The 25,353-nt window shown below is 24.7% G+C and overlaps 1 protein-coding gene and 1 non-coding gene across 2 annotated transcripts in view; both read left to right on the forward strand.

Moving 5' to 3' along the window:
* The first annotated feature begins 590 nt into the window (after positions 1-590).
* Positions 591-25,353, forward strand: part of LOC134829113 (mucin-5AC) — a 35,357-nt gene continuing 10,594 nt past the window's right edge. The window contains exon 1 of the mRNA XM_063842110.1: positions 591-780. Within this exon, the coding sequence (XP_063698180.1) occupies positions 591-780 (190 nt within the window). The remainder of the gene's footprint in view (positions 781-25,353) is intronic.
* Trnak-uuu (transfer RNA lysine (anticodon UUU)) lies at positions 9,546-9,618 on the forward strand. The gene has a single exon. It is a non-coding gene; the product is annotated as a tRNA-Lys (tRNA).

Below are 25,353 nucleotides of genomic sequence, written 5' to 3' on the forward strand. Positions count from 1 at the left end.
AAGTGATAAAAATTTACGATTATCACATAAAGAAAAAAAAATAACAAAAAAAAAATTTTTTTTGCCAATTTTTTAACATTTTTTTTCTTTTCTTTACAGATTTGTGATACACAAAAAAACTTGGATGTGACAAAAATATTAAATAACAAATGGTAATAAAAATACAAAGAAATCAATGACCGATCGATGAAGTGAATTTCAAGTTGCGAATTTTTTTTCAATTGAATCCGCAAAAAAAAAAACGATAAACGATACAAAATGTAGCAAAGAAAAAAAATTCGTGTGTGAATCATAAAATGAAAGGATTTCAGTGAAAATATAAATAAAATATTTTTTTTTCGGTATTATTATTGGTACAATCACCTCAAAGTTATTTATTTACACACAAAATAAATATTTGAACAGAAACAAACGAGTTTTCCTGTTTCGTTATTTTAAAAGCTTAAATTAAAATAAATAAGGTGAATATTTATCAAGTGTTCCTTTTATAATAAATACATTCAGAGATATTTGAACGATAACAGCAAATTCCAATGTAAAAAGGAAAGGAAAAGTTTTTTTTTATTTCGAAAAAATTAAAATCGAAAAATATGGGCAATTATTTATTAATAATAACTTGCCTGCTATTAACTAGCAATTTTTGTGTGCAAACAATAATTGGTGCGAATGTCGATCGGATTGGCGAGGAAACGTCACAAACAAATTCAACAAATCCACAGGGAGCAGTGAACCCGAAGACAGCAACCAGAAATCGTGTTGTTAATGGAACATCTTTTAAAGGTAAATATTTTTTTTTCTTTATTTGAATGAATTTTAAATTAAATGATAAATAATACAAAAAGTAACAAGAAAAAATATTGAAAAAAAAATCATTGCATAATAATAAAAACAAATCTTTCCGTATTTTATGAATGAAAAAAAATTAAATTGAGGAGTATTTGCCTTATTAAAAGGGTGTGCATATTTTTCAAAAAAGGCAGGGAAGATGATAGTGTTGAATTAGTGCGGAAGTAAATTTATTTAAATATAAATTATAAATAATGAACAAAAAAATTTTTTGATGAGAAGAGGAGTTCGACAGTTTAAAGTACTGATGTTACTGTTAAAGGATGGGTTAAATGAACTTTTTTGAACTTGAGAAGTGGTTTATGGTAAATTAATTTAAAACAGTTTTTTTCTGGATTTGAGTCAATGATCGTCCGTCAAATTGGATTTTTTAAGGTTTTAAGGAAATTAATTAATGACCTTTAAATAACGGATTAAATTTGAGTTCGTTGATTTTTTGTTCAAATGACGCCCTCTTGCGTTGGATATTTTTTGTTAATGAATTACAAATTTTAATATGAAAAAAATTATTTTTTTTTTGCTTTAATTTATTATTTTTAAATTATTTTTTTTTATTATTTTTAAAATTTTTAATTTAAATCATTTTTTTTATGAAGTATAACTTTATTTTTAATTTTTATTTTTTTTATAAAAAGTGCCATCTGTTGGCAGTTTTTTTTTAAATTTAAAATTTGTCTAAAAATTCAATATTTTTCAATTAAAAATATTATTTTTAAAAAGACTTAATTTTTTTTTCTAAAAAAAAAATGATGAAAAATTAACTTTGAAACAAAAATTTAATTTAATTTATTTAATTTTAATTAATTTTTTTTTAAATAAAATTAATTTAAATAATTTTCAAAATTTATAGAAAATCGATTTAATTAATTTTAAAAATTTAAATAAAATTAATTTAAATATTTTTTTTTATAAAAAAATTTAATTAATTTTTTTTTTTAATTAATTTTAATTTTTTTTTTAAACAATTTAATCAATTTTATTTTTTTTTTCAAAAAATTAATTTATTTTAAAAATTTATAAAAAAAATTAATTTTTTTAAAATTAATTTTAAATTTAAAAAAAAATAATTTAATTAATTTATTAAAGGTTTATAAAATTCAAATAAAATATTTAAAAATATTTTTCAAATAATTTTCGAACTTTAATAATTCCTTAGCTATTAATTTATTCATTAAAGCGCCATCTAACGGCAAAAAATTAAAAATAATTTAAAAGTTTCCTCACAAATCCCCAAAAATTTGAATAAAATCAAAAAATAAATAAATGGCGCCATTAAAAGCCATTCACTTAACCCCACAAATCAATAAATCGTTCAGCCAAATTTTGTAATATAATTAAACGGATACGGTTCTTCAAATAAATTTAAAATTTCTTGAAGAGCTGCCAACAACGAAAAAAAAAATCCACACGTGAAGCACTTTTTTTTCATCTTCTGTAAGCAAATCAATTATGTCATGTCACAAAAAGTTGTAAAAATTTTATTTACCATAGTATTTAACAAGCTTGACTAAATGAATTATGTGCCTTTAATTTTTTTTTTGCTTTTACAAGTTTATTTACGACGAGGCACTATCGAGAAAAAGACAACGAAAAAAAACGTTCGCTTATTTTGATTGATTCTCTCATCAAATCAAGTGGAACCAAATACGCTAAAAACAATTGCGCTCGGAAGGTTAATCACCTGTTTTAATGTTCGATTAGGGCATGAAACAAGTCATTATGAAAAAAAAATTTTTTTAAACACTTTTGACTCACAGTTGGGGGCAAGAAGCCCTTCAAATCTCAAAAAAAAAAAAATATTTCTCATCGATTTTCTATCGCGCGAGAGAGGAATTTGTTGGAGGTCAATTGCTTTGCGCGACAAAAGTTTTCTTGTGCAGTTAAATGTGTAATAAAATGTCCAACGAGCGCATAAAAAAACATTTGCTCGAGGCAGTTTAGAGACAATTACTTACAAATTCGATACAAATGATAATAATTATTATTTTTATTTTTCTGACTCGAAATTATTTGAAAACCGGAGTATTTGAAGGCCTTGGTGCAAAACGGTTTGTGTTTAAAAAAAAAATATTTTTTTAAAAAAAATGTGTAATGAGCATCATAACTCATTATGCGTGCAAGTTATTTTTATTATTTTCGTGTCTTGTGTGTGATTTTGGTTCGTTTGTGATGGAACATGTGTCTTAGCATGCGGAAGAAAAATATTTTTTTTTTTGTGGAATTCTTGTAATAATTTTAGGTATGAAGAGGATAAAAATCGCACTTGACACGCAAAGGAAACATATTGGGCAATCAGTTGTGAAATTAATTTTTTCATGTTTAATAATTAATGGAAGGGTTTTGACATCAAAGTTAAGGTTTTCATGAATTTAAAAAAAAAATATTTTTCTTTCAAAATCAATTTTTTTTTAAATTTTGTTTTGAATCTAAAAATAAAAAAAAAATATTTAATGTTATTATTTTTTATTTATTTTTTTTTATATTTTTAATAATTAATTAAATTAATTTAAATGTCTTTAAAATTAAAAAAAAATTATAAAAAAATATTAGACTAAAAAAAACTAAAAAATAATAAAATATATATAAAATATTATTTTTTTTATTTTTCTGAAATTAATTAATTTATTTAATTTAATTAAATTTATTTAATATTAAAAAATTTAAATGAATAAAAATTATTAAATTCAAAAAAAAAAATAAAATTTAATCAAAATTAATATATTTTGCATCATAAAAGCGAAAAAAATTTTTTAATTATATTTTTTTTTAATTTAAAATTTTATTTAAATATTTATAAAAAAAATTGTATCTTTTAATTATCTCATTAAAAAAAATTTAAAAAAAAAATTTTATAAAAATAAATTAAATACTGAAAATTTTATTAAAATTAAAATTTATTTTGAAATACATTTAAAAAGAATTTTTTGATGATAAAAAAATTTTTTGACAAGGCTAAATTACAAAAAATCTAATTTAATACAATTTTATATCTTTTGATAAGTACGAGCAACATTATTAATTTTTTTTGTGTTAAACAAAAATTTCATTTATCCGCAAAACACTTGCAATAACATTTTTTTTCGTTCAAAGAAACTTTGCTGAAATATTTGTACCGGATACAAAAAAGGACATTAACACTCGCAAGCAAAAAAACTCCCCACAAAAACTTGAACCGCGAGAGAAAAAAAATGTTAAACTAACGAAAAATGTTTAACCGAAAAAACCGCACTTACAATGTCAAGTTCGTTCGAGAAAAAAAAATAAAAACATGCAGATACCAATCAACCACTGCTCATTTGCTCCCAATCAAAATTTTTATGAATTTTTATAAATAATGAGCAACGAAAAAAAAACAGACTTCATCACCATATCCGGGCACTTTTAATAATCGTTTTCCTCGACGACGACGACGAACAATCAACGACACAAAAAGTGTGCAACGCCGCGATAAACATCTTAATCATTAAGATCATCATCAACGTGTCACAAATCATTATTTTTTCCAGCAGATAATCGCTTCATTGTTCATTTCAGGTACTTACTTGGCTTGTTTTTGTTGATAATGAGCACCGTATAACGTGCTGGAATTCAAGATGCAGTTATTTTATCAATATAGACATTTTGTACTGAAAATCTCATGACCTTATCCTAGTTTTGTGTGCCTCGTGAATTGCCGAGTTGTTGCATGTTGCTGGCTGTTGTTGTTCAGAAAATTATTTATGATGATCAACAACCTTAGATAATAATTAAAAGTGATGTTGAACCGCCATGCCATGCTTTGACTGGTTGCCTGCATTTTATAAACATAAAAATAATGAAAAAATTATTGAAAGTTGTCGTTGAGATGGAAGATTAACGAATTTTAACGTATTTTGAATTCAAATTTTTTTATAATTTTTTAGCCCAATGCACATTTTGAGTTTTGTTTGAATCAAATTTCAAATTTTTGACCCAATGCACATTTGAATTTCATTCAGTTTTTTAAATATTTGACCCAATTGACATTTAAAAATTTTACGTAATAATATTTTCACCCAATGCACATTATGAAATTTTTAACCCAGTTCACATTTTGAATTTCGCCCGATCACAAGTTAAAATTTTTGTCCTAATGCACTTCAATGCATTTCACAAATTAAATTTTTACGAATTTTTGTCCCAATACACATTTTAAAACTTAATCTATTTAATTTTTTAAAAAAATTATAATTATGAACTTTTGACCCAATGCACATTTTAAATTTTTTACTTAACTTTTAAATTTTAATTTTCATCCCAATGCACAATTTGAATTCATTGGATTTTCAAATGTTTGACCCAGTTAACATTTTTGCTCCCAAGTCACATTATAAATTTTCAACCCGATGCACATTTTGATTTTTGCCCAAACAATGTTCAAATTTTTGTCCCAATGCACTTTCTAAAATTTAATTTTTAAAATTTTTTGTCCCAATTTACATTTTAAAATTTAATCTATTAAAATTCTAATAAAATTTATAAATGTTCGACCCATTGCACATTTTAAAAATTTTCAAGAATAAATTTTTAAATTTTATCCCAGTTCAAATTTTAATAATTTTTGTCCCAATGCATATTCGAAAATTTCATTTATTTCATATTTTAAATTTTTACCTAATAAACATTTTAAATTTTTAACCCAGTTCACATTTGTAATTTTTTTCAAACAAGAAAGACGTCAAAACTTTTTTAAAATCAATTTTTAATCAAAATGCGGTAAAAACAATAATAATAATAAACAACGATTATTGTTCTTATAAATATGGATGAAGCCGTCGTCGTTATTGTCTTTCTGTAAAAATTAACAAAAAATATTTGTGTGTAAAAATTATCAAAAAATTGTATCTCTCATATAAAAATATTTTTTAATTGGTTTGGATGTTCCACAGACATTTCGATTTTTTTTTCTTGTTTACCTTTCGTGCCCTTGAATAACGAGATGTTGTTGCTTCTTCTGCACCAAAACATCAAAAAAAATACCAACCGCACGCCTCTCTTACGAAAATGACGTAAAAAATTGCAAGCAGACGATTTGTGTCAATGCACTTTTTTTTTAAATATTTCGCGACGTCGACGACGATTAACGATGCGCCGTAAAAGGATAAAAACTCATTATTTTTTTGACATATTTTACGTTCATTTGTCGAATTTTGAAGGTTATCGCAATAAATCAATAGTTTAAGAGCTCTTTTGGGTCACCGCACTGCGTTTTGCGCTTGACACAGACAACTCAAGCAGCAAGAAGCAAGTGAATGATGCTCACAATAAATTTCACTTTCCGTTCTGGTTGAATTGAATAATTTTCGTGATTTTTTTTTATTTTTGCTGCTCATTGATTTTTGCTGGTTTACTGTGGCGTTGATTGAGGTCAGGAGATAAAATAACAGTGTTTTTTTTTGCCAAAGAACACACATGGAGCGAACATGTGAATAAATTGAATTGAAATCTTTGACCAAATGTCTTGTTAAAGAATCGCTTATTGTTTAAATGAATTTTTAGCACTTTGTATGATTTTGCAAAAATATTTTGTTAGAAACTTTGAAATTTGGCTCCATTAAGGAAATTAATGTCTGTCTGTATATTAATTTTTATCACATTTTATTTAAACTTTAATTTTAATTAATTTTATGTTTCCAAATTTCCCTCTTAAAATTTTAGAAAACAAAAATCAATTAGGTAAAATTATAATTTAAAATAAATTTCTTGTTTTATCGTTTTTAGTGCACATTATTTTTAATTAATTAATTATTAAATTTTTATTTTTTTAAATTAATTTTCAATTTTTGATTAATTAATTTTTTTCATTAATTTTAATTTTTTAATTAATTAATTTTTATTCATTAATTTTTTCATAAATTTTTAAATTAATATTTAATTAATTTTTAAATTTTTTAATGAAACTAACTTTTAAAATCGATAAGCAGCAAATTTTTAATAAATTGAATGAAACTCCGATTTAAAAATATTTAAAATTTTATTTTATTTTATTTTTTTCAACGAAAATAGAAAAAATAATTTAAATTAAAAAAAATCTGAACGAATTTTGGCAACCCTGCATTTCAAAATTTTATTTTAAAATTCATAAATTCAAATAATGAAAATTTTTCCTAAATTTCAAACATTTTTTATAACTTTAAATTTTCATATTTATTGAAGTTTACATTCTAATAGAAAACTAACAATTTAACATACAGGGTTGCCAAAAAATTAAAAAATTTTTTTTTCTCAAATTGAGAAATTTTATATATTTTTTTAAATTAAAATTTTTAGAAATTATTTTAAGCGTAATTTCGCACAATTTTTTTTTACTGCATATAACTGTATAAAAAATTAATTAATTTTATTAATAATTTCTTTTTAGATTTTTAATAAATTTTTCAAAAAGCGCTTTTGTCTTCAAAAACAATTTCTAATAAACTTTTTCAACAATCAATGTTAAAAAATTAAAAAAAAAATCATATGCCATGTCATACGTATGTACAAACAAATCAATGAGACACGTTCAAACATAACATTAAATTAAAAATAATATTTTACACAATAGACGATTATAATTATTATTATCATTTGATTTACGAAAAAAAAATTGCCGTTGCGATCAAATCAATGAAGCAATAAACTGTCTTGTTTCGCGTTACTTGTCTATTTTTTTTTTTTTGTGTCGAATAAAAAATTATAAATTGATTATTTTTTTTTGTGTTTGTTCATTAGTTTTGGTAAATAAAAATCTATCAATATTAAAAACTAATCGCCGCAAACCAGAACAAGGAAACAAACGAAAATATTGATTAAATATTTGATTCTCCGGTTTCGATAAGGAATTAAGGTTTCGCGCTTATTCGTTTTGAGATCTTCTGATTGCTTTAAAAAAAATAAAAAAAAACTTCAAGAATGTAGCGAGAGATAAATCATGAATGAAATATCGAATTGGTGTCACTTATTTGTAGAATAAATACAAAAATTTGTAGTGCACTCGAAACGAGTTCCTTTCCCTATCGATAGACGAGGCAGCATACAAAGTCATAAATAATTTAAGAATATCATAAGCAAATACACTCGGAGTGCAAGGCTACGCAAACGTTTTATAATAGTTCGCCGTTTATTTTTTGAATATGATAAATTATAAAAACAACAAGTTGAAAATTGAATAATAATAGTTTTCATGTTGTGAATAAAATAACGGTAATAAAGTATCGCGAACGGAAAAAAAAATTCTAAAATACGCATAAGACAGGTAGGGAATGATTTTAATCGCCGACAATTTCCCAAACTGTGAGAATTTTTCGCAGCAGTCCCTCTCTAATCGCTCGGAAATCTGGTTTACTGCGAGTATCATATCGCAATTTGTAGCAAAGCAGTGAATGGTGTCTAAATCGCACAACTGCAGCAAAATAATTTATATACCCTACGACTACAACAACAACAACAACTTTGTACAGACGATTTTAATAAATTTTCCCATAACTTGATCTAATGCTAAATATTACTCACTTTTAAATCGACTTCTCATTTGAAAGATCTCTTTGTCGTCGTCGTTGTCGTGTATTTACTCTGAATACATGAGATAGATTGCTTACGAAAATGACGTTGCCGCCACAAATTAATGAAGTAAGGGTTTCGTGTCGTTTTTTCTAAGTTGGAGATATTTAAAGTGTGTGAGAAATGATATTCATCGCGGAGAGGAGGGAATTTTCGAGTAAACCACAATTTTTCATGTCATGTCGCTTCATATTGCGAACACGTTGAGTTAAGTACAAATTTCATATCATGGATTCGTGATCAATTTTCACATTCGTTTGAGTTGGAAATTGCATTTTATGGCACAGTTTAATGGTGAATAGTTTTTTAGTTGATTTTAATAGATGTTAACCCTTAAAGTTAATATATTTTTTTTATTAAATTAAAAAATTTAAAAATTACTGAATTAAATTTTAAAAAAATAATTTTAAAAATTGCGCCTTTTTTCGAATTTGGCGCCAAAAATAATTTTAAAATTTTTTTATTAAAAATAAAATATTAAATAAAATTAAAAATTTGTTCGAAATTCGAAATAAAATAAAATAATTTTTTTTTATTAATTTTATTTAATTAAATTTTTCATTTATTTTTTTAAATAAAAAAATATTTTTTTTATAAAAAAATTGCGCCTTTTTTCAAATTTGGCACCAAAAATCATTTTAAAAATTTTTATTTAAAAAAATTATTATTGAATAAAAATAAAATAATTTTAAAAAAACTTTTTTATAATTTTTTTTATTTTATTTTTTTAAAAATTTTTAAAAAATTAATAAATTATTTAAAGTAAAGAGTTAAATCGAAAGTTAAAAAAAATAAAATAATTTAAAAAATTGCGCCTTTTCGAATTTGGCGCCAAAAATTAATTTTAATTAATTTTTATTTAATTTTTTTTATTAAAAATAAAATTAAAAATTTGTTCAAAATTTTAAATAAACTAAAATAATTTTAAAAATTGCGCCTTTTTTGAATTTGGCGCCAAAAATTATTTTAAAAATTTTTATTAAATTTTTTATTGAAAAATATTTAGAAAATGTTTAAATAAAAACTTTCTATTGAAAAAAACTTTCTTATCAGTTATTTCAAAATATTCAAGTTCCTTTGATAACATAGAAAGTAATTAAAACTTTCGTTCATATACACTACATACGACGTATACGAAGTATGCCCGGTTAGCTCAGTTGGTAGAGCGTTGGACTTTTAATCCAACGGTCGCGGGTTCAAGTCCCTCATCGGGCGGCAATTTTTTTTATTTAATTTTTTTTTCAAAAACTAAACTAAGGGTTAAAATCTAAAATTGAATCGTGTGTAAAATACAAACAAAACGACAATTTTTGTATCTTCTATCGAGTTTTACTCTCACACACATTACATTACATTATTGTTATTTTTTGCTTCTACAGAGCTTCTAACAACAAACATCAAATTGAATAAATTTTAACATAATAACAGCAAGTAACAAAAGATACCTTCCCATATAGCTGTAGCTGGAAAACAATGCGTAGGAAGACCATAATTTTTTGTTCGACTGTACAAATATTCAATTGCGTGCATCAAGTTTGCAACAACAAAATTTAATGTGTATTTGTATGTCTTTTAGAAATAAATATCTATATAAAATAATAATAAAATATAAATAAAAGAAATATTGGCGTATCATTTCCTGAATAAATAATTAAGCAATCTGACGACGACGGTGTCGTACATATCAAGCGTGTCTCTAATTGTTGTGTCGCTATGCATGCTTAGTTGATGCTAAATTACAGTTTTTTATTTGTAAAATTGAATTTTTTGTATGAAGATATTTGTGAAAAATTATTGGGAGGTTTTCGTTTGAGGGGCGTTTGATGATGAAAAGAGAATTGCATTTGAGCAATATTTGATAGTTACTTTGAAAAATCGAGGTAAGACCTCAATTTGAAAAATTGTTAAGTAAATTATGAGTTTCTTTGACTTTTTAAATATTTATGAAGATCTTCAGTTTTAAGGAGAATATACATAATTTGAGTTGACTATGTTATTAACGTTGTTAAAAGATTCAAGAGATTTGCAAGGAATTTAATGAAATTCTACTCTGAAAGGCTTCAGGTTAACTACATTGCCTTAAAAATTAAGATTAAAACATTAAACGATACACGTTGGTAGACACTTAACAAATTAGTTTCTTGTAACATTCGACAAACACTGCTTTCTATATTTCCATGCGTCAAGATTCTAAGTGCTCTGTTTTGAATTTTTTGTAGTGCTTTAATTTCTTCTTTTCTATTCAGGTACAGTATTGAGCTGCAGTAGTCGATATGGGCTCCAACCATGCATTTGTACAAAGTCAATTTCGTTTCGTGTGGAAATTTTTTCCTGTTTCTGTTTAGAAAACCAACCATTTTTGCCATTTTTTGCTTAACTTGTTCTGCGTTCTTTTTGAAATTAAGTTTGTCTTCCTTATTATCCAAGTTCATCTAAAAATAAATAAAATTTTAATTATAGTTTTTAACAAAAAAAATATATTTGAATTGATGTTGTTTTTTAATAATTAAAATAAAATAATTTTTTAATTAAAAAATTTAAATTAAAAAAAAAAATAAAGTTTAAATTAAAATCAAAATATTTTTTAAAATAAATTTGGTAAAAATAAAAGAAATTAAATTATTTTTTTTTTAAATTAGAATTAAAATTAAAAAAAAAATTAATTTTAATTAAATAATTTTTAAATTAAAAATTTAAATTAAAAAATTAAAGTTAATATTAAAATAAAAATATAAAAAAAAAATAATTAAAATTAAATAGTTTAATAAACATAAATTAAAATAAATTAAATTAAAATAAAAAATTAAATTTAAAATAAAAAAAAATCTTAAACAAAACACATTTTTTTACAATATGGATGCATTCGCCGCCGTTTCTAAACACTTGCATGATTGCACAAAAAAATATTTTGCATACACTTTGATTCATCATTCAAAGTATTCACTTTATTTCTGCTGAATACACAGAACTTAAGCGAACGAGTTACAAATGTTATTTATGGTACGAAAAATTATGCAATAAAATTTTGTTTGTATATTTTTGTTACCATATACATTTGCATACAGTTGATTATAATTTTATTTTATTTATTGTACTTTACTTTGCGTTAGGTTGCATCAAACACTCATGTGTGGCTGTATTTTATTATTATTTTTTTTTTATTTTTTTGCATAATAACAACTAAATGAAAAAAGTAACGTAATAATGTTTAGCTATAAAATTATTCCATATTTGAGTGTTTGACAACAAAGAAGATTATGCGGTACAAAGTCATTAATATTGATTAAATTATTATTTAATAATTCTTGCTACATGCAATAAACATTTTAACACACAAAAGATTCTCGTCGTACGCAAAAAATTATCAACATGATAAAGAACAATAAAATTTATGGCACGACTGCACGATTCTGGAGCGAGAATGAGAACAAAAATAATTTTTTTTTTAATAAAAATTTTCATGATTCTCGATTTTTTTTTAATATGAAAAAAATTATTTATTTTAATAATCCGCGAATAATGTGCATTGTATTCAAATTTTTGTACGATGATAAATCTTGGGCACATGCGAATATTTAAAGCTGAGAATAAGAAGAGATAAGACGCGATGTTTTTTAATGAGATAAAGAGACGAAATCAGGCACGTACTTCTGGTTCTATTGTTGGAAGGGCAATGATTAGAACCTTATGTAAGCAAAAAACAAATGAGAGCTGAATAAGGGAGATAATGATATGAATAATAAAACAGGAAGTTTTAGAACGAAAATTATCTGAGTGATAATTTAATTGTTTCTATTCTTAGATTTAAGATAAAATTTGTTATTATAGATTAAATTATTTAAAATGAAGCACGTGTGTGAAAAAATTTTAATTAAAAGCAATTGAGTATTTTTAACGGAAATTAAATTTTTAATTAAATTTAAATTTGTTCAGAAATTAAAATTCAGAAAGGAATCGATTATTATTTCACTCAATTTATTTTTTTTTTATTTTATTATTATTTTTTTTTTAATTTTTAGATTGAAAATGTCAATTCAAAAAATATCCGTTAAAAATTTGAAAATTACTTTTCGCTAATTCAAACTGAAAAAAATGTTAAAATTAGCTAATTTTTACACAGAATCATGAACAAATATTTAAAAAAAATTTTTTCTTTTAATTTTAGTTTATTTAGAATTAAAAATTTGTAAATGTCAATTCAAAAAATATCCGTTAAAAATTTGAAAATTACTTTTCGCTAATTTAAATTAAAAAAATGTTAAAAATTAGCTAATTTTTACACAGAATCATGAACAAATATTTAAAAAACAAAATTTCTTTCAATTTTAGTTTATTTAGAATTAAAAATTTGTAAATGTCAATTCAAAAAATATCCGTTAAAAATTTGAAAATTACTTTTTCGCTAATTCAAATAAAATTTATATCCAAATTTTTTTGAATCGAAATTTTTAGATAATTATTACATGCTTGGTTTGAATTAATTGGAATAGATTTAAAGGACAAAACGTGCAAAAATTACTTACCTGAAGCTCTTCATTATTCACAAGGTCCGAAAGGATAAAATTGCCTCAATTACTTCGTCGATTTTTTTCTGCTGCTCACACACCTGACAATCCAAAGCACACGTCACGCCGAGTTCTGCATATAAATCTGATGATTAATCGCCTTATTAGGTGTTGCATGATTCTGACCCGTTAATTGCATTCTCATGATTGCTCGCAGTGAGAACTTTAATGATACTCAGTAACAATTTAATTAGGCAGCTGAATTTCCCTCTGAGTAGATTTATAACAAAAATTAGAGGTCAAGAGACAATTTTTTTGCGATCATCAGGAAGACCATTGTCCAAGGCTCGCTTCGAACAAAGGCTCTTCTGTAGGAGTCTCACATTGAATTATTTTTTACTGCTTGTCAATCAAAAATTACCCACTTTAGCATGATACTCTAACGTTTTTACAACAAATAGTTACTACACCTACTCACGCTTCAAATGTTCGTTCATTTGAGAATTCTCATGCCTGTCTCTCGCTCGCTATGTAACAGGTAGCGGCAGTTTGTAACATCATATTATTACAATTGTACATAAAACAAAAAATAGTTTCAATGTAGTACGTGAAAAGCCTTGTAGCAACGTGCATTAGTTCAGTTCGCCCGATAGATAGAAACAAAGCTCATTTTTGCTCATTTTGAACAATTTTTTTTCTCGATACATTGCTTTGGTCACGAATTGATGTTTTTAGCAAGTCTAAATGAGTCGCAAGAATGGAAAAAAGTCACTACTGCATCGACGATTTTGTTGCAATTTTACAACATTTGTAGTCTACTTCTCTCCCTTGTCTAACAAAGCAAATAAATAATCGAAAGACAATGCATTCAATTGAACTGCAAATGAAGTAAAAATGGTCTCGAGTCGATCGGTTCTCACGGATGTACTTTTGGACAGAATGTAGCAATAAAAAACGTGTGACTTTGGTAAATTTTCAGATTTTTTTTTATGTTCCGGTAAACCTTTAAAAAAAACTTGAGATTTTTTTGAAAAAGATGCATCGAAGACATTTTCGCGTAGACAAAATAAAAAGTTACGACAATACTTTTTTTTACTTATTGAAACAAAGCTAAATCGTCACGAAAAGTTACGCAAACGAATGGTTTCACATAACAAACGAAAAAAAAACTAACATGTTTAATATTCGCGCAAAAGATATGTGACTGAGCATTTGAAAAATTTTAGGCACGATATGGTAAAGTGAGCACCCCCACAAACGTATATGGGACTAAATGTACGTAGGGGAATGCAGAAATTCATAATGTTATGAACTTTGAATGTGAATGTACTTGCGGATGACCGCGTTACGTTGTTCGTTAGGCGATAGGTATCGCAAAATATGTTGGAAGGTGAGATGTTGCGAAGTTTTTTGTTTCGTTTTGTAAATTTTTCTTTAATTGATTGAATTAATTGAATTTTAAAATTTTTTTCAATTAGATTTGAAATAATTTTTAAAAGAAAATCTCATTTTTATTGAAATTTGTCACATTTTCATACTCCTCAAATTTTTTTATAAATGAGGAGTATGAAAATGTGACAAAATTCAATTAAAAATATAATTTTTTGTGAATAGAAGTTTTAGTTTATTTTAAAATTTTATAAAAAATTACAGAAACAGAATTATTTGATTCGTGAGGAGTATAAAATTGTCAAAAAAATGATTCTAACCTCGAAAATTTTCTTAGACCAATTATTTTTTGAGTAATTTCCTGAAAATGTTTTCTAAAATTAAAATTTTAATAATTTTTAATAATTAATTTGGTCTTTGGAGCATCTTTTGTTAATGAGGAGTACTAAAATGTGAAAATTTAAATTTTTTATCAAATTATTGAGCATTTTTTTGAGGAATTTTCACATTTTCGTACTCCTCATGTAATAAAATTATAAAGTTAAGCATGAGGAGTACAAAATTGTGAAAAATTTCAATTAAACATAAGATTTTTAATGAAAAGAAATTTTAGTTTATTTTAAAATTTTCTAAAAAACTACAGAAAGTTGATTATTTGATTCGTGAGGAGTATGAAATTGTTGGTTTCTGACCTCAAAATTTTTCTTTAAATGAAATTAAAATTTTACAAATTTTTTAAAAATTTTTTAAAAATTATCATTTTTAATATTGAAGAATTTTTTCTTTTTGATTCTCCTTATGTAATTAAATTAAAAAATAAGCATGAGGAGTATAAAAATGTAAAAAATTTCCATTTCAATCATGTTTTTGAATATCAAATTGAGAAATTTTCACATTTCTATACTCCTCATGTAAAAATTTGACATTTTTTAATAAAAAAAAAGGTCCAAAGAATAAGAAAACTTCTTTTTTCTCGAAAAATTTTAATATTTTTTATCATTCAATATTTTTCAATTTTAAAATTAATTCAACATAAATTGTTAAAATTATAATTCGTGCACTTCAAGTCAAATTTTTCATTAAAAAGCATTCTAATTAATCTAAATATCCAACATAAATCAGCATAATTTAAACATTCTAATCTTATTAGGTGTGAAAATCTCCCATAAACTACCGTTATTAAGCCAATTTTCCAACAACATAAAAATAAATAATTAGAACCCTACAAAAGAAACAACTTTTAAAGCTTTATCTCCAAATCACTAATTCTCTCAATATTTAACAAAAACATAACCAGCGGCTAAATTCGTTTTGCAGGTTCTCATAAATTATTTATTTATTTCAAGTCATATCACGAAAAATTTTAAAACGAAAAAAAAAACCCATTCTAACTTTGTAGGCCAATTAACGCCCAAAATTAACAAAAAAAAAACTTTTACAAAATTCACAAAAAAAAATAATAAAATAAAAATCTAAACGCTTTTAAAGCCAAAACATGACAAAACAGAGGTCATTTGCTCTCACACAGATTTCTTTACCACACCCGTGTTTATTATTATTAGCGTGCCTCATATTGGGCCTATAAAGGCAGTTAACTAAAAATTTTATCTCGTGTATCATATCTTCATTATTACTTATTTTATTGTTATTATAGACTTTTTTGTGTTGTTGTTTGCAATTTTTTAGATGCAATTTACTGCTTTTTTTGTTTATTATCGCCAGATTGGTTTGTTCATTGCATGGATGTTGAAACCTTTAACCTCCGTTAGTTTGATTTTTGCAATTTTTCTAAATTTGCGATGTCGTGTAGGCGTCTCGTCGCCCGCCTCGCGAGACTATCAGATGTCGTATCAATCAGTGTCAGATAAAACCGTTGATGAAGTTGTTCCGATAAGATGTGCGTCTTTGTTCCGAAGTCACGCAAAGCCGCAATTGGATCAATGTCGAGACCCAACTAACGCCTAAAAATTGACTTTTAAGGTGCGGAAACGCATTTTCTTACGAATAAAAAAAATTAATCATGGGTCCATGATAATTACTACTTTTGGTAGCTAACACAGTTGGAGATTATGAAAAATTTTCACTTCGGCAGCTCAGTGACAATGGGCTTAAAATGCTTGGCGAACCGTAGGTTTTAGGAGTTACGTAATCTAATCAAAGGCATTCATTTTTTTTTATTACACTTGGAGAGTGCCAATAATGAAATGAATGAGCCACAGACGATCTCTGTAATTTTTTTGTTGGAGTGAAAAATATGTGTTAAAGTTACGGATTTGTGATTACAGACGAGAAAACGTAACAAACTTGGGAGGTATTTTCTTTGCGGTTTGCAACTTGAGTTGATTAAAGGTTGGCTTTTTTGTTTGCTTTACTTTGCTTTGTGTGTCGAGATAATCATAATGATGGAGTGTTCCCTGCGAAATTTAGTACCAAGCCTCAAATTAACACCTTAATAGTTGGGTTTATGATTTTTTTTTTGTTTTTTGAGTTATGAGTTATCGCCTACTAATTTTATGAGAGGGTTGATTATTGGTTTTAAAAGACATCATAAAGTTGTATCAAATTTCATTAAATTTATTTTTTTATTTAAAAAATAGGTCAAAGATGAAAAATTAAGATATGAAAAATTAAAAATAAAAAATTAAATAATATTAAAAAAAATATAATAAAAACATATTTGAAGTATTCAACTTCTAAAATCATTTTTATATTTTTCAAAAAAAAAAAATAATAATAAATAAAAAATAAAAAAATAAAAAAAAAAAATATTATATTAAACAAAAATTTTTGAACTATACACAAAAAATATAAAAAAAAATTAAATGATATAGAAAAATTTTAAAAAATTATATTTTTATATTTCTTTTATTTTAATTATTTTTTTTTTGTAAATTTTTTTGTTTAAAATAATTTTCGCATTTTAGTATGTTATTTTAGAGCAAAAGTTATTTTATTTTGATTATTTTTTAGATTTTTGCAAATAAATATTTTTAAATATCAAAATTTTTTTAATAAAATTTTAAATTAATTTAATTTTGATTTTTTTAATCAAATTCATTAAAGTCAAAATATACAAAAAATTTTTTTTACCTAAATTTTTTTAGCCCCAAAAATATTTTTTTTTCAATTTTCGATTTTTAGATTTTTATATGCAGACTCTGTATTAATTTTTCTATTAAATTTGATATTTTTTTATAAAAAAAATTAATGAAATTATAAAAATATTAATGATATTTTTAAATCCAAATTTCCTTTAAAAAATTTGTTAATATTAATTTTTTTTTTTTTATTTATTTTTTATTTTATTTTTTTTTTTAATTAATTTTTTAAAAATTAATTTAAATTTTTTTCCCTTATTTAAGATTTTTTTTTTGTATTAAAAATCTTTTTTTTAAATTTCGAAATTTGATACAATAAACTTTATGATGTCTTTTAAAATCCAAAAAACTGTTACAAAATATTAATTTTTTAAAGTCAAAGAAATCATCTTTCTTAACAAAAAAAAATTTTTGTTTTTAAATTTTTTTTTAATTTGTGCAAAAATGAACCGTAACGAAAACATCATGTAACTTTTCAAACCCTTTTTGAAGTGACATTCTCATTTAATTGGCGTCACATTTTTTAAAAGTCTTTTTCGATCAATAATTATTACCTAAAAAACTCATAACCAAAGCCTTAAAAAGCTTTAAGTATCTGTCACTGCTTACTGTCAATTTTTAACAAATTTTCTTATTTTTTTTAAAATGGAATTTTGTTGCCTATTAGCGCTTAATGAGAAATTGATTCATATCTCTAAGCAAAACGAAAATCGCTAAACAAAAAGAGAGAAGAAAAAGAGATGAATAAAAGTGCTTCATGAGAGCTGGATCGATTAAAACCACATTGAAACCTGTTGTTAAAATAACTTCGGTCGTTACATCGATCGCAAACATTTTATTGCACTTTTTTGGTTAAATACTTCACTCTGTAATATAAAGCCTCACATTAAATGAAACAGCATAATTTTCATAAATAAAATATCCGTTTATGGTTTCTCCTTTTTACATCGATCTGGTTTCGTCGATGATGAAAGTTGTGTGCCGCTACTCGCGATCAGATCGTGAAGAGAGATCAGTTGATGGCAATACACGATAAAATTTTAATATTTAACAAACAAAATAAAACAATAATGTACACAAAATAATTTTTTTAATGTACTTGCGATGTAACGGAGATCTAGATCAGGTTTTTTTTTGCACTGATTTCGTAACAGCCTCCGTTGTTAAATTTATTGAATTTAATTAGCTTTGCATATTTTTTGCTTGTTTATTCTGTGCGAAATGTGTGTCAAAAAGTGCACGACGCGACAAGAATTCAACTATCCAGGGTCAAGTGGGAAGATTTTGCGTGGAGACGCCTGGTTTAGCAACAAAATTGCAACACTTTTTGCACGATAAAGCCATTAATTGTTCATAATCTTAGATAATCTGCGGTTGTTAACAATGTGCCGCCATTTACTCATTTTGGTTCGAGCAAAATTTTTTAATCAGGTCCAAAGTCAAAAGTTAATGGTTCATACTTAAGCATTTATTGTTATTAAATATTTATTTGCTTATTAACTCGAACGAGAGTGACGAAAACAAAAATGAAATAGAAAGGAACGTGCAGTGACTGGAGACGATTATTAAAGTGTTTGTTGTAATTTTGATAAATTATGAGAGCAACAAAAGTGCATGAGTGATGTTTCAGGGACGCTAATGGTAACATTTTTCGCACGATTATCAATACTGAAAAGGTCACAAGTGCTCAAGAAAAATGTCATTCATCATCATCGAGCTCAAAGCCACATTCACCTTGCTCGCTTTGGTCCATTTGTTTGTCTTTCTTTGCGGGTGCGCGAGTACAAATAAGGCATCAACCAGGTGAACGATTGTCGTCCATTGTGTTGAGAACTTGCCATAGAGTCGCTTCTTGCTGTCATGCAAATGATGATAGATGGCTTGCGAGTGATTTATTGTGCTTTTGTTCGAAAAAATTTGAATGTTGGTTTATGGCTTTGTAGGAGAGACGAAGAAGAGGAATTCACAAAGAAAGAGAGTTCAAGGAACGAATTTTTTTTTAATAAATAAATAATAATAATAGGAATAAACTAACAAAGGAAACTAGTTGCGCGGTTAATCTTAGGGATAGATCTAAATCTGTAAGTTTTTTCTTTAATTTTTTTTAAAGATTAACGAAGGTTCAATGAAACTCGCATCACGTAAGCGAGGATTAATGACTTTTGTTTAAAAAAAAGTTCTTTAAAAAAATTATTAAGTCTTCTATTTAAGAGCTTTAGATGAATTTGGTTTACAAAAAAAAAAAAATCAATTGTTCATGGATATTTTTTAAATTATTGATTTATGATTTTTTTTTGCTAAAATCTTAAAAGAAAAAAATATAATAATCTTAAATTTTTTTTCTTTAAAAAATATGAGTTAAATTGAATTAAATTAAAATTTTTTTTCTATAAAAAAAATTTTATATAACAAAAATATTTTTTTAAAATTAAAATTTTTAAATTTAATTTAATTTAATTAAATTTTAATAAATGTTTTACAAAATAGGTAAAAATTTGTTGTTTATTTAAATATTAATTTTTAACAAAAAATAAAATAAAATAAAATAAATAAAAAATATAAAACTATTAAGAAAAAATTTAAAAAATTATAAAAATTAATTAAAAAATATTTTTTTAAAATAAAATAAAAATTAAATTAATTTATTTTAAAATTTAATTTAATTTTTTAACTTTTAATTTTCAAGTTTTTTTTAACTCATATTTAATTTTTTTTTTACATTTTTGACGTGAGGTTTAATTTTTTGTAATAAGTAATTTCGTTTCTTTATCCAGCATTTTCTTCATTCGAGTCATAAAATAAACTTTCTTTGATATTTTCAATTTTACTTACCAAATCTGCTTAAAAAGTCTCATCTAACCTGAAAATAATAAAAAAAAATTAATATTAAGTTTTTAAAGAAAAAAAAACCTACCTCAATAAATTCATTTCAAGCAAACACAAAAACTTCACGCAAACAAAAGCAGAAGTGCAAGTTTTACATAACATATCAAACAAAATACCAACAGAAAACGATAGGTACATTTACCTTCAGTATCTCTTTACATCTTGCAATTTTTCTTTTCATTTCTTTTTCTTTCTTTGGATTTGAGTGACAGGCGTTGTACCATAACTTACCGAACCGATGTAATCCCCGATAATATTTCTCTCTTTTTTTTCGAGAAAGTCCGCTTACGTAACCTGCAAATAGAATTTTCATTACAAAATCCGATTAAAATCAGAAAAAAGGAGAAGCTTTTCATATTCAATCAACTTCAAGTTCCAACTTTAATTAAACCACAGACAACACCTTGCAATTCCATCTCTTTCGTGCCTGCAAATTAATAGCTTCACTCGTAAAATTGCGTTTTCTCATGTATATCTGGCTGCTTGTAAGTAAAGTAAAAGGGATATCTATTACACGATCAAATACTTGAACTTCCGCAATTGTAATACTACAGTCGTGTCATTTGTGTATCATTATTGGCATTGCATTACGATGTTTTTTTTTCTACTTTACCGTAAATTGTACACAAAAAATGAAAGTAAAAACATTTAAATTAACAAAAAAAAAAAAAAACGTGAATGCGATGTTCGTTTTTTTTTTATTTACAGGTTATGGACACAATCTGATGAGCTTTGACATTTTCACTCGTTTACTTTTTCTTATTTTTTACTTTTTTGGTTTATCTGAATCGAAGACACTCAAAATTTTAGTTAAATGTAATAAATTTAAACAAATTGTCATGTAGGTAGTTGAAGCAGTTTTTTGTTTTAAAAAATTTTAAATTTTTGTTTTTTCATGTTTTTTTGTGACTTGATGTCATAGAACTTTAAATACTGTCATTAAACTTATAATTCAAGTATTAGTATTAAGTACCAAATTTGCACGCGTGAAGTTTGTGGGAAGATAAACACATTTTGAGCAGATTATGGTAGATATTTGAGCGTTACATCATTCATTGAAATCATACGTTTTTTTACTTCTTAATTTTTTTTTGAGTATTATTTAAAAAATTTTTTATGAGAAAATTTTTTTAATTGAATTTGACTTGAGCGTATTTTTTTAATATTTTAATATAATTTTTTTAATTAATTTTTTATTTTTTTTTTTTAAATTTAAATTTTTAAATAATTTTTGGATAAATTAAATAATTTTCAATTTAAATAATCTAAAAAATAAAAAATTTCTTTATAAAATTTTAAGTCTCTGAAAGACGATTAACAGCCTTAAGAACTTTTTTTATATGTAAAAATTTTTTTTAAATCATTTTTAAAAAAAAGTCTCAAAAACTATTCAAATTCTCTACAAAAAAAAAAAAAATACTTAACGACACTTTGTGAGTTCATATGCATAAAGAAGGTGTTAGATTGTTCATTCAAAATAATGATTGTTAACATTTTCTAGGTCGTCCCTGAACTCTGTAAACTTTTTATACATTTTTTAGCGTTATTTTTTTAGAGAATAATTGCCGTTGTGGGAGGGCCCCTCTTAAACACATGTGAAAATATAAACAAAGCTCACACAATGATCATGCAAAAGTACTTTAAGTTCGTCTTCGGATTATACATTTTTTTTTTCGAACGAAACAATGAAAGGTCACGAATCGTCTCTCGATGCCCCTTGAAACATCTCGATGAAGGAAGCAACCTCCAATGCTGGCTAAAGGGATTAAAAAAGACCGCATGTGTCATTGCATGCGTTTGCAAAATATTGCAATCGCTTTTTCGTGAGCGTCAGCTTAAAGCGTAGCGATGCAATTAAAAACTCTCAAATGTGAAAGATGAACGAATGTTCGACGATAAATCCGGTTCTTACGGCAATTTCTTATGACGATCGGACAACTATTCAAGTCATGTTTCTTTTTTTCTTAATTTATTATTTTATTCATACTCGTTATTAAATATTATTATTATTATTATTTTATTACATAAAACCCTTTCAGGCATGCCATGTTAATCCTATCATCAGACGACTAGACTAACATTACATTTTATGTATGTTTGTCCTTACAATCATCAACAGCATCGCATTACTTCACCCAACATCAACATATTTTAACCCTCTTCGCATACGACTCGATTACGAAACGATCTTTTTTCTTAATGTTTATTATATTAAAATAATTTGCTGATTACAACTTACAAAAGCTGTAAAATTGATTGGATTACCGACAAACTGCGGAGATGATGACTATTGAATATCATTAATTTTGCAATTTTCTATTGAACCGAGGCGTATTAAATGAAATGATTTTACAGAAAATTGCTCTCCGGATCATTTTATTGCATCGGAAATTAATGCAGATTTTTTTTCTTCCAACGGAATGAAAATGAAAATTGTGTCACAATTGGTTTCCTCTTTACAGAAGTAGTAAAGTCGTTAAAAAGTAATAATGAGGTAAAACAATCGTGTTATACATAAATCATCTCTCAAGGTGTGAATGTCCGAGGTAGCGACAACAATTAAACTTTTCAACGAAGTTTTTTTCTTTTATGCAATACCGAACAAAAAATCCATTATTATGGCATTAAATTAACTAGCATAATTGAAAAATTGACAAAAATTTGAAATTCATAAAGAATTGGGTATAATGACAAAATTTTGTAAAGACTTTCTGTTGAAGGAAAAAATGAATGTTATGTGAGCGTATTTTATGCTAAAATGTCTCATAAAGTATGTATAAGAAAATATTTTTTGAAAACTTTTTTTTGATCTCTTGTTTAAAGTAACTTTTTATTTGTTGATATCATCTAATTTGATATTTTTAGAATACTCTCATATTAAATCCCATAAGATTCAAAATCCTTCCCATGAACATAATTCGGCTTCAAATAACAAAAAGTCTCTCCTATAAGATATAAATGTTGTACCTTCTGAATGCATTAAGCAAGTAGTTCTTAAGTAGTTAATCCTTCATATGAATTAAGAAAAGTTTTGTCGAGTTACGATGTATTAAGGTAGTGAAAAGAGCTTTATCCCATAATTTCTTCAGTACTTAGTCATTCGTGATATATGTTCGATGGAATCTTTCTACCATGCCATTTAATAGTTTATCGATAAGTTCATGTTTAGCCTCGGTTCGTTCGTTTAAGAATTCTTATAATTTATACTTTCTTCAATTGTCACATCCAAGGTTTTTTCTTTACAGAAATTTTGTACAGCTTCTGAATCCATACTTGGGTTGAGTTTTTCTTATGCTTTCAAAAATGAGTTTACTTGAGTTTGAGTTCTTTTTTATCGAATGTATCAAACTATTTTGAAAAATGTAGTTTCTTTAAGTTCTGTAGTCATATTTTTGCCACAAATAGTTTCACTTATCAAATTCAGCTTCTTCAATTTTTTTCCATAACTCTTCGCCTTTATCTCTTCAATACCTTTACTTCACAGACAGACTCTAAAATTCCCATGAAACACATTCCATACTTTGAATACCTGAAAAAAATAAAAAAAAAACATAAAAAAGTGCAAGTAATTCAACGCACACGCGAAACAAATGAGGGGAAGACGGAAAGTAATTGTACAAGAAAAAAAAAAGAGTTATGTACATTTTTACTAAATAGGTCACTTTTTTGCATAAGACGCTCTCTGAATATTCATGTTTGCAAACACAAAAAAAACATAAATCATCAAAAAAAAAAACTTGTGAATGTCTATCACACACGATGCGATTTTATAATCGATTAAATTTCATTTTCTGTCCAATCATTTAAATCTTTTTTTTTTGTTCACATCTCATCGTCAAGAGTCATGACTTTGATTGTAATTTAATTTTGTGTCATCGATTCATCATATTTTTTGTTGTTGTTATCACAATTACATTTTTTAAATCGTCAGTCACTTTTTAATCATGATGCCTCTTTTGTTGCTTTTGAATATATTTGAATTGAATAAAAACTAACGAAACGCGACTTAAATGGTCGTAAACGATTGACGATTTATTGTTTTGTTTGGACTCGTCGTCATCGTGTTTGTAGATGTCAGCAACAACAGCAGCATTTTTCATTACGAAAATGAAGCTTTTCTGAAATAAAAATAAAAAATAAAAAAATATTGGATTGAATGGATTTCACAATGTAATTGTTGGTCAATCAAAATGTAGCGAACGTTGGAGTGAATGGCGAATGAAAATGCAGAAAATGAATCATCTGTTACGCATATAAGTAAATAAATAAATAAACAAATATTCTGTTTAAATAAGGAGATGCGCTCTGATAAACATTTTGTTTAAAATTGCACGCGATACGAAATGAACAAATAGAAGATTCGCTTGAAATGGATTTGGAAAAGCTTATTGCAAATTTGACCAGTTATGGGTCATTGCATAGCTTAATTGAAAATTGTTGGTTTGAATGTGTTTTTGAAGGTTTTCTCGAAATTTTGCATTGAAAATGGCAAATTGACGAAATAAAAAATTAGATTTCATCAAAAAATATTGAAAATTGGTCATTTAAAATTTTTTGATGAAATTTAATTTTTAACAAAAATTTAAAATAATTTAATTTAAATTTAAATATTAATTTTTAAAATAAAAATTTTTATTTTAATTTTTTGATTTTTTTAAAAATAATCATAATTTTTAAATATTTATTTTTTTAACAAAAAAAATTAAATTTCATTAAAAATATTAAAAATTTATTTTTTTAAATTTTTTGATGAAATTTTAATTTTTTAAAAAATTTAGAATAATTAAATTTAAATATTTATTTTTTTACGAAAAACAAATTAAATTTCTTCAAAAAATATTAAAAATTGGTCATTCAAAATTTTTTGATGAATTTTAATTTAAAAAAAATTTAGAATAATTAAATTTAAATTTAAATATTAAAAAAAAAAAATAAATAATTAAAAAAAAATAAAAAATTTTTAAAGAAATCTAATAATAAAAAAAAAAAATTTAATTTAAAATAATAATTAAATTTATTTCATTTAAAAAATATTAAAAATTAATTTTTTGATGAAATCTAATTTTTAAAAA

This window comes from Culicoides brevitarsis, chromosome 2, assembly GCF_036172545.1.
Source record: "Culicoides brevitarsis isolate CSIRO-B50_1 chromosome 2, AGI_CSIRO_Cbre_v1, whole genome shotgun sequence".
NCBI lineage: Eukaryota > Metazoa > Arthropoda > Insecta > Diptera > Ceratopogonidae > Culicoides > Culicoides brevitarsis.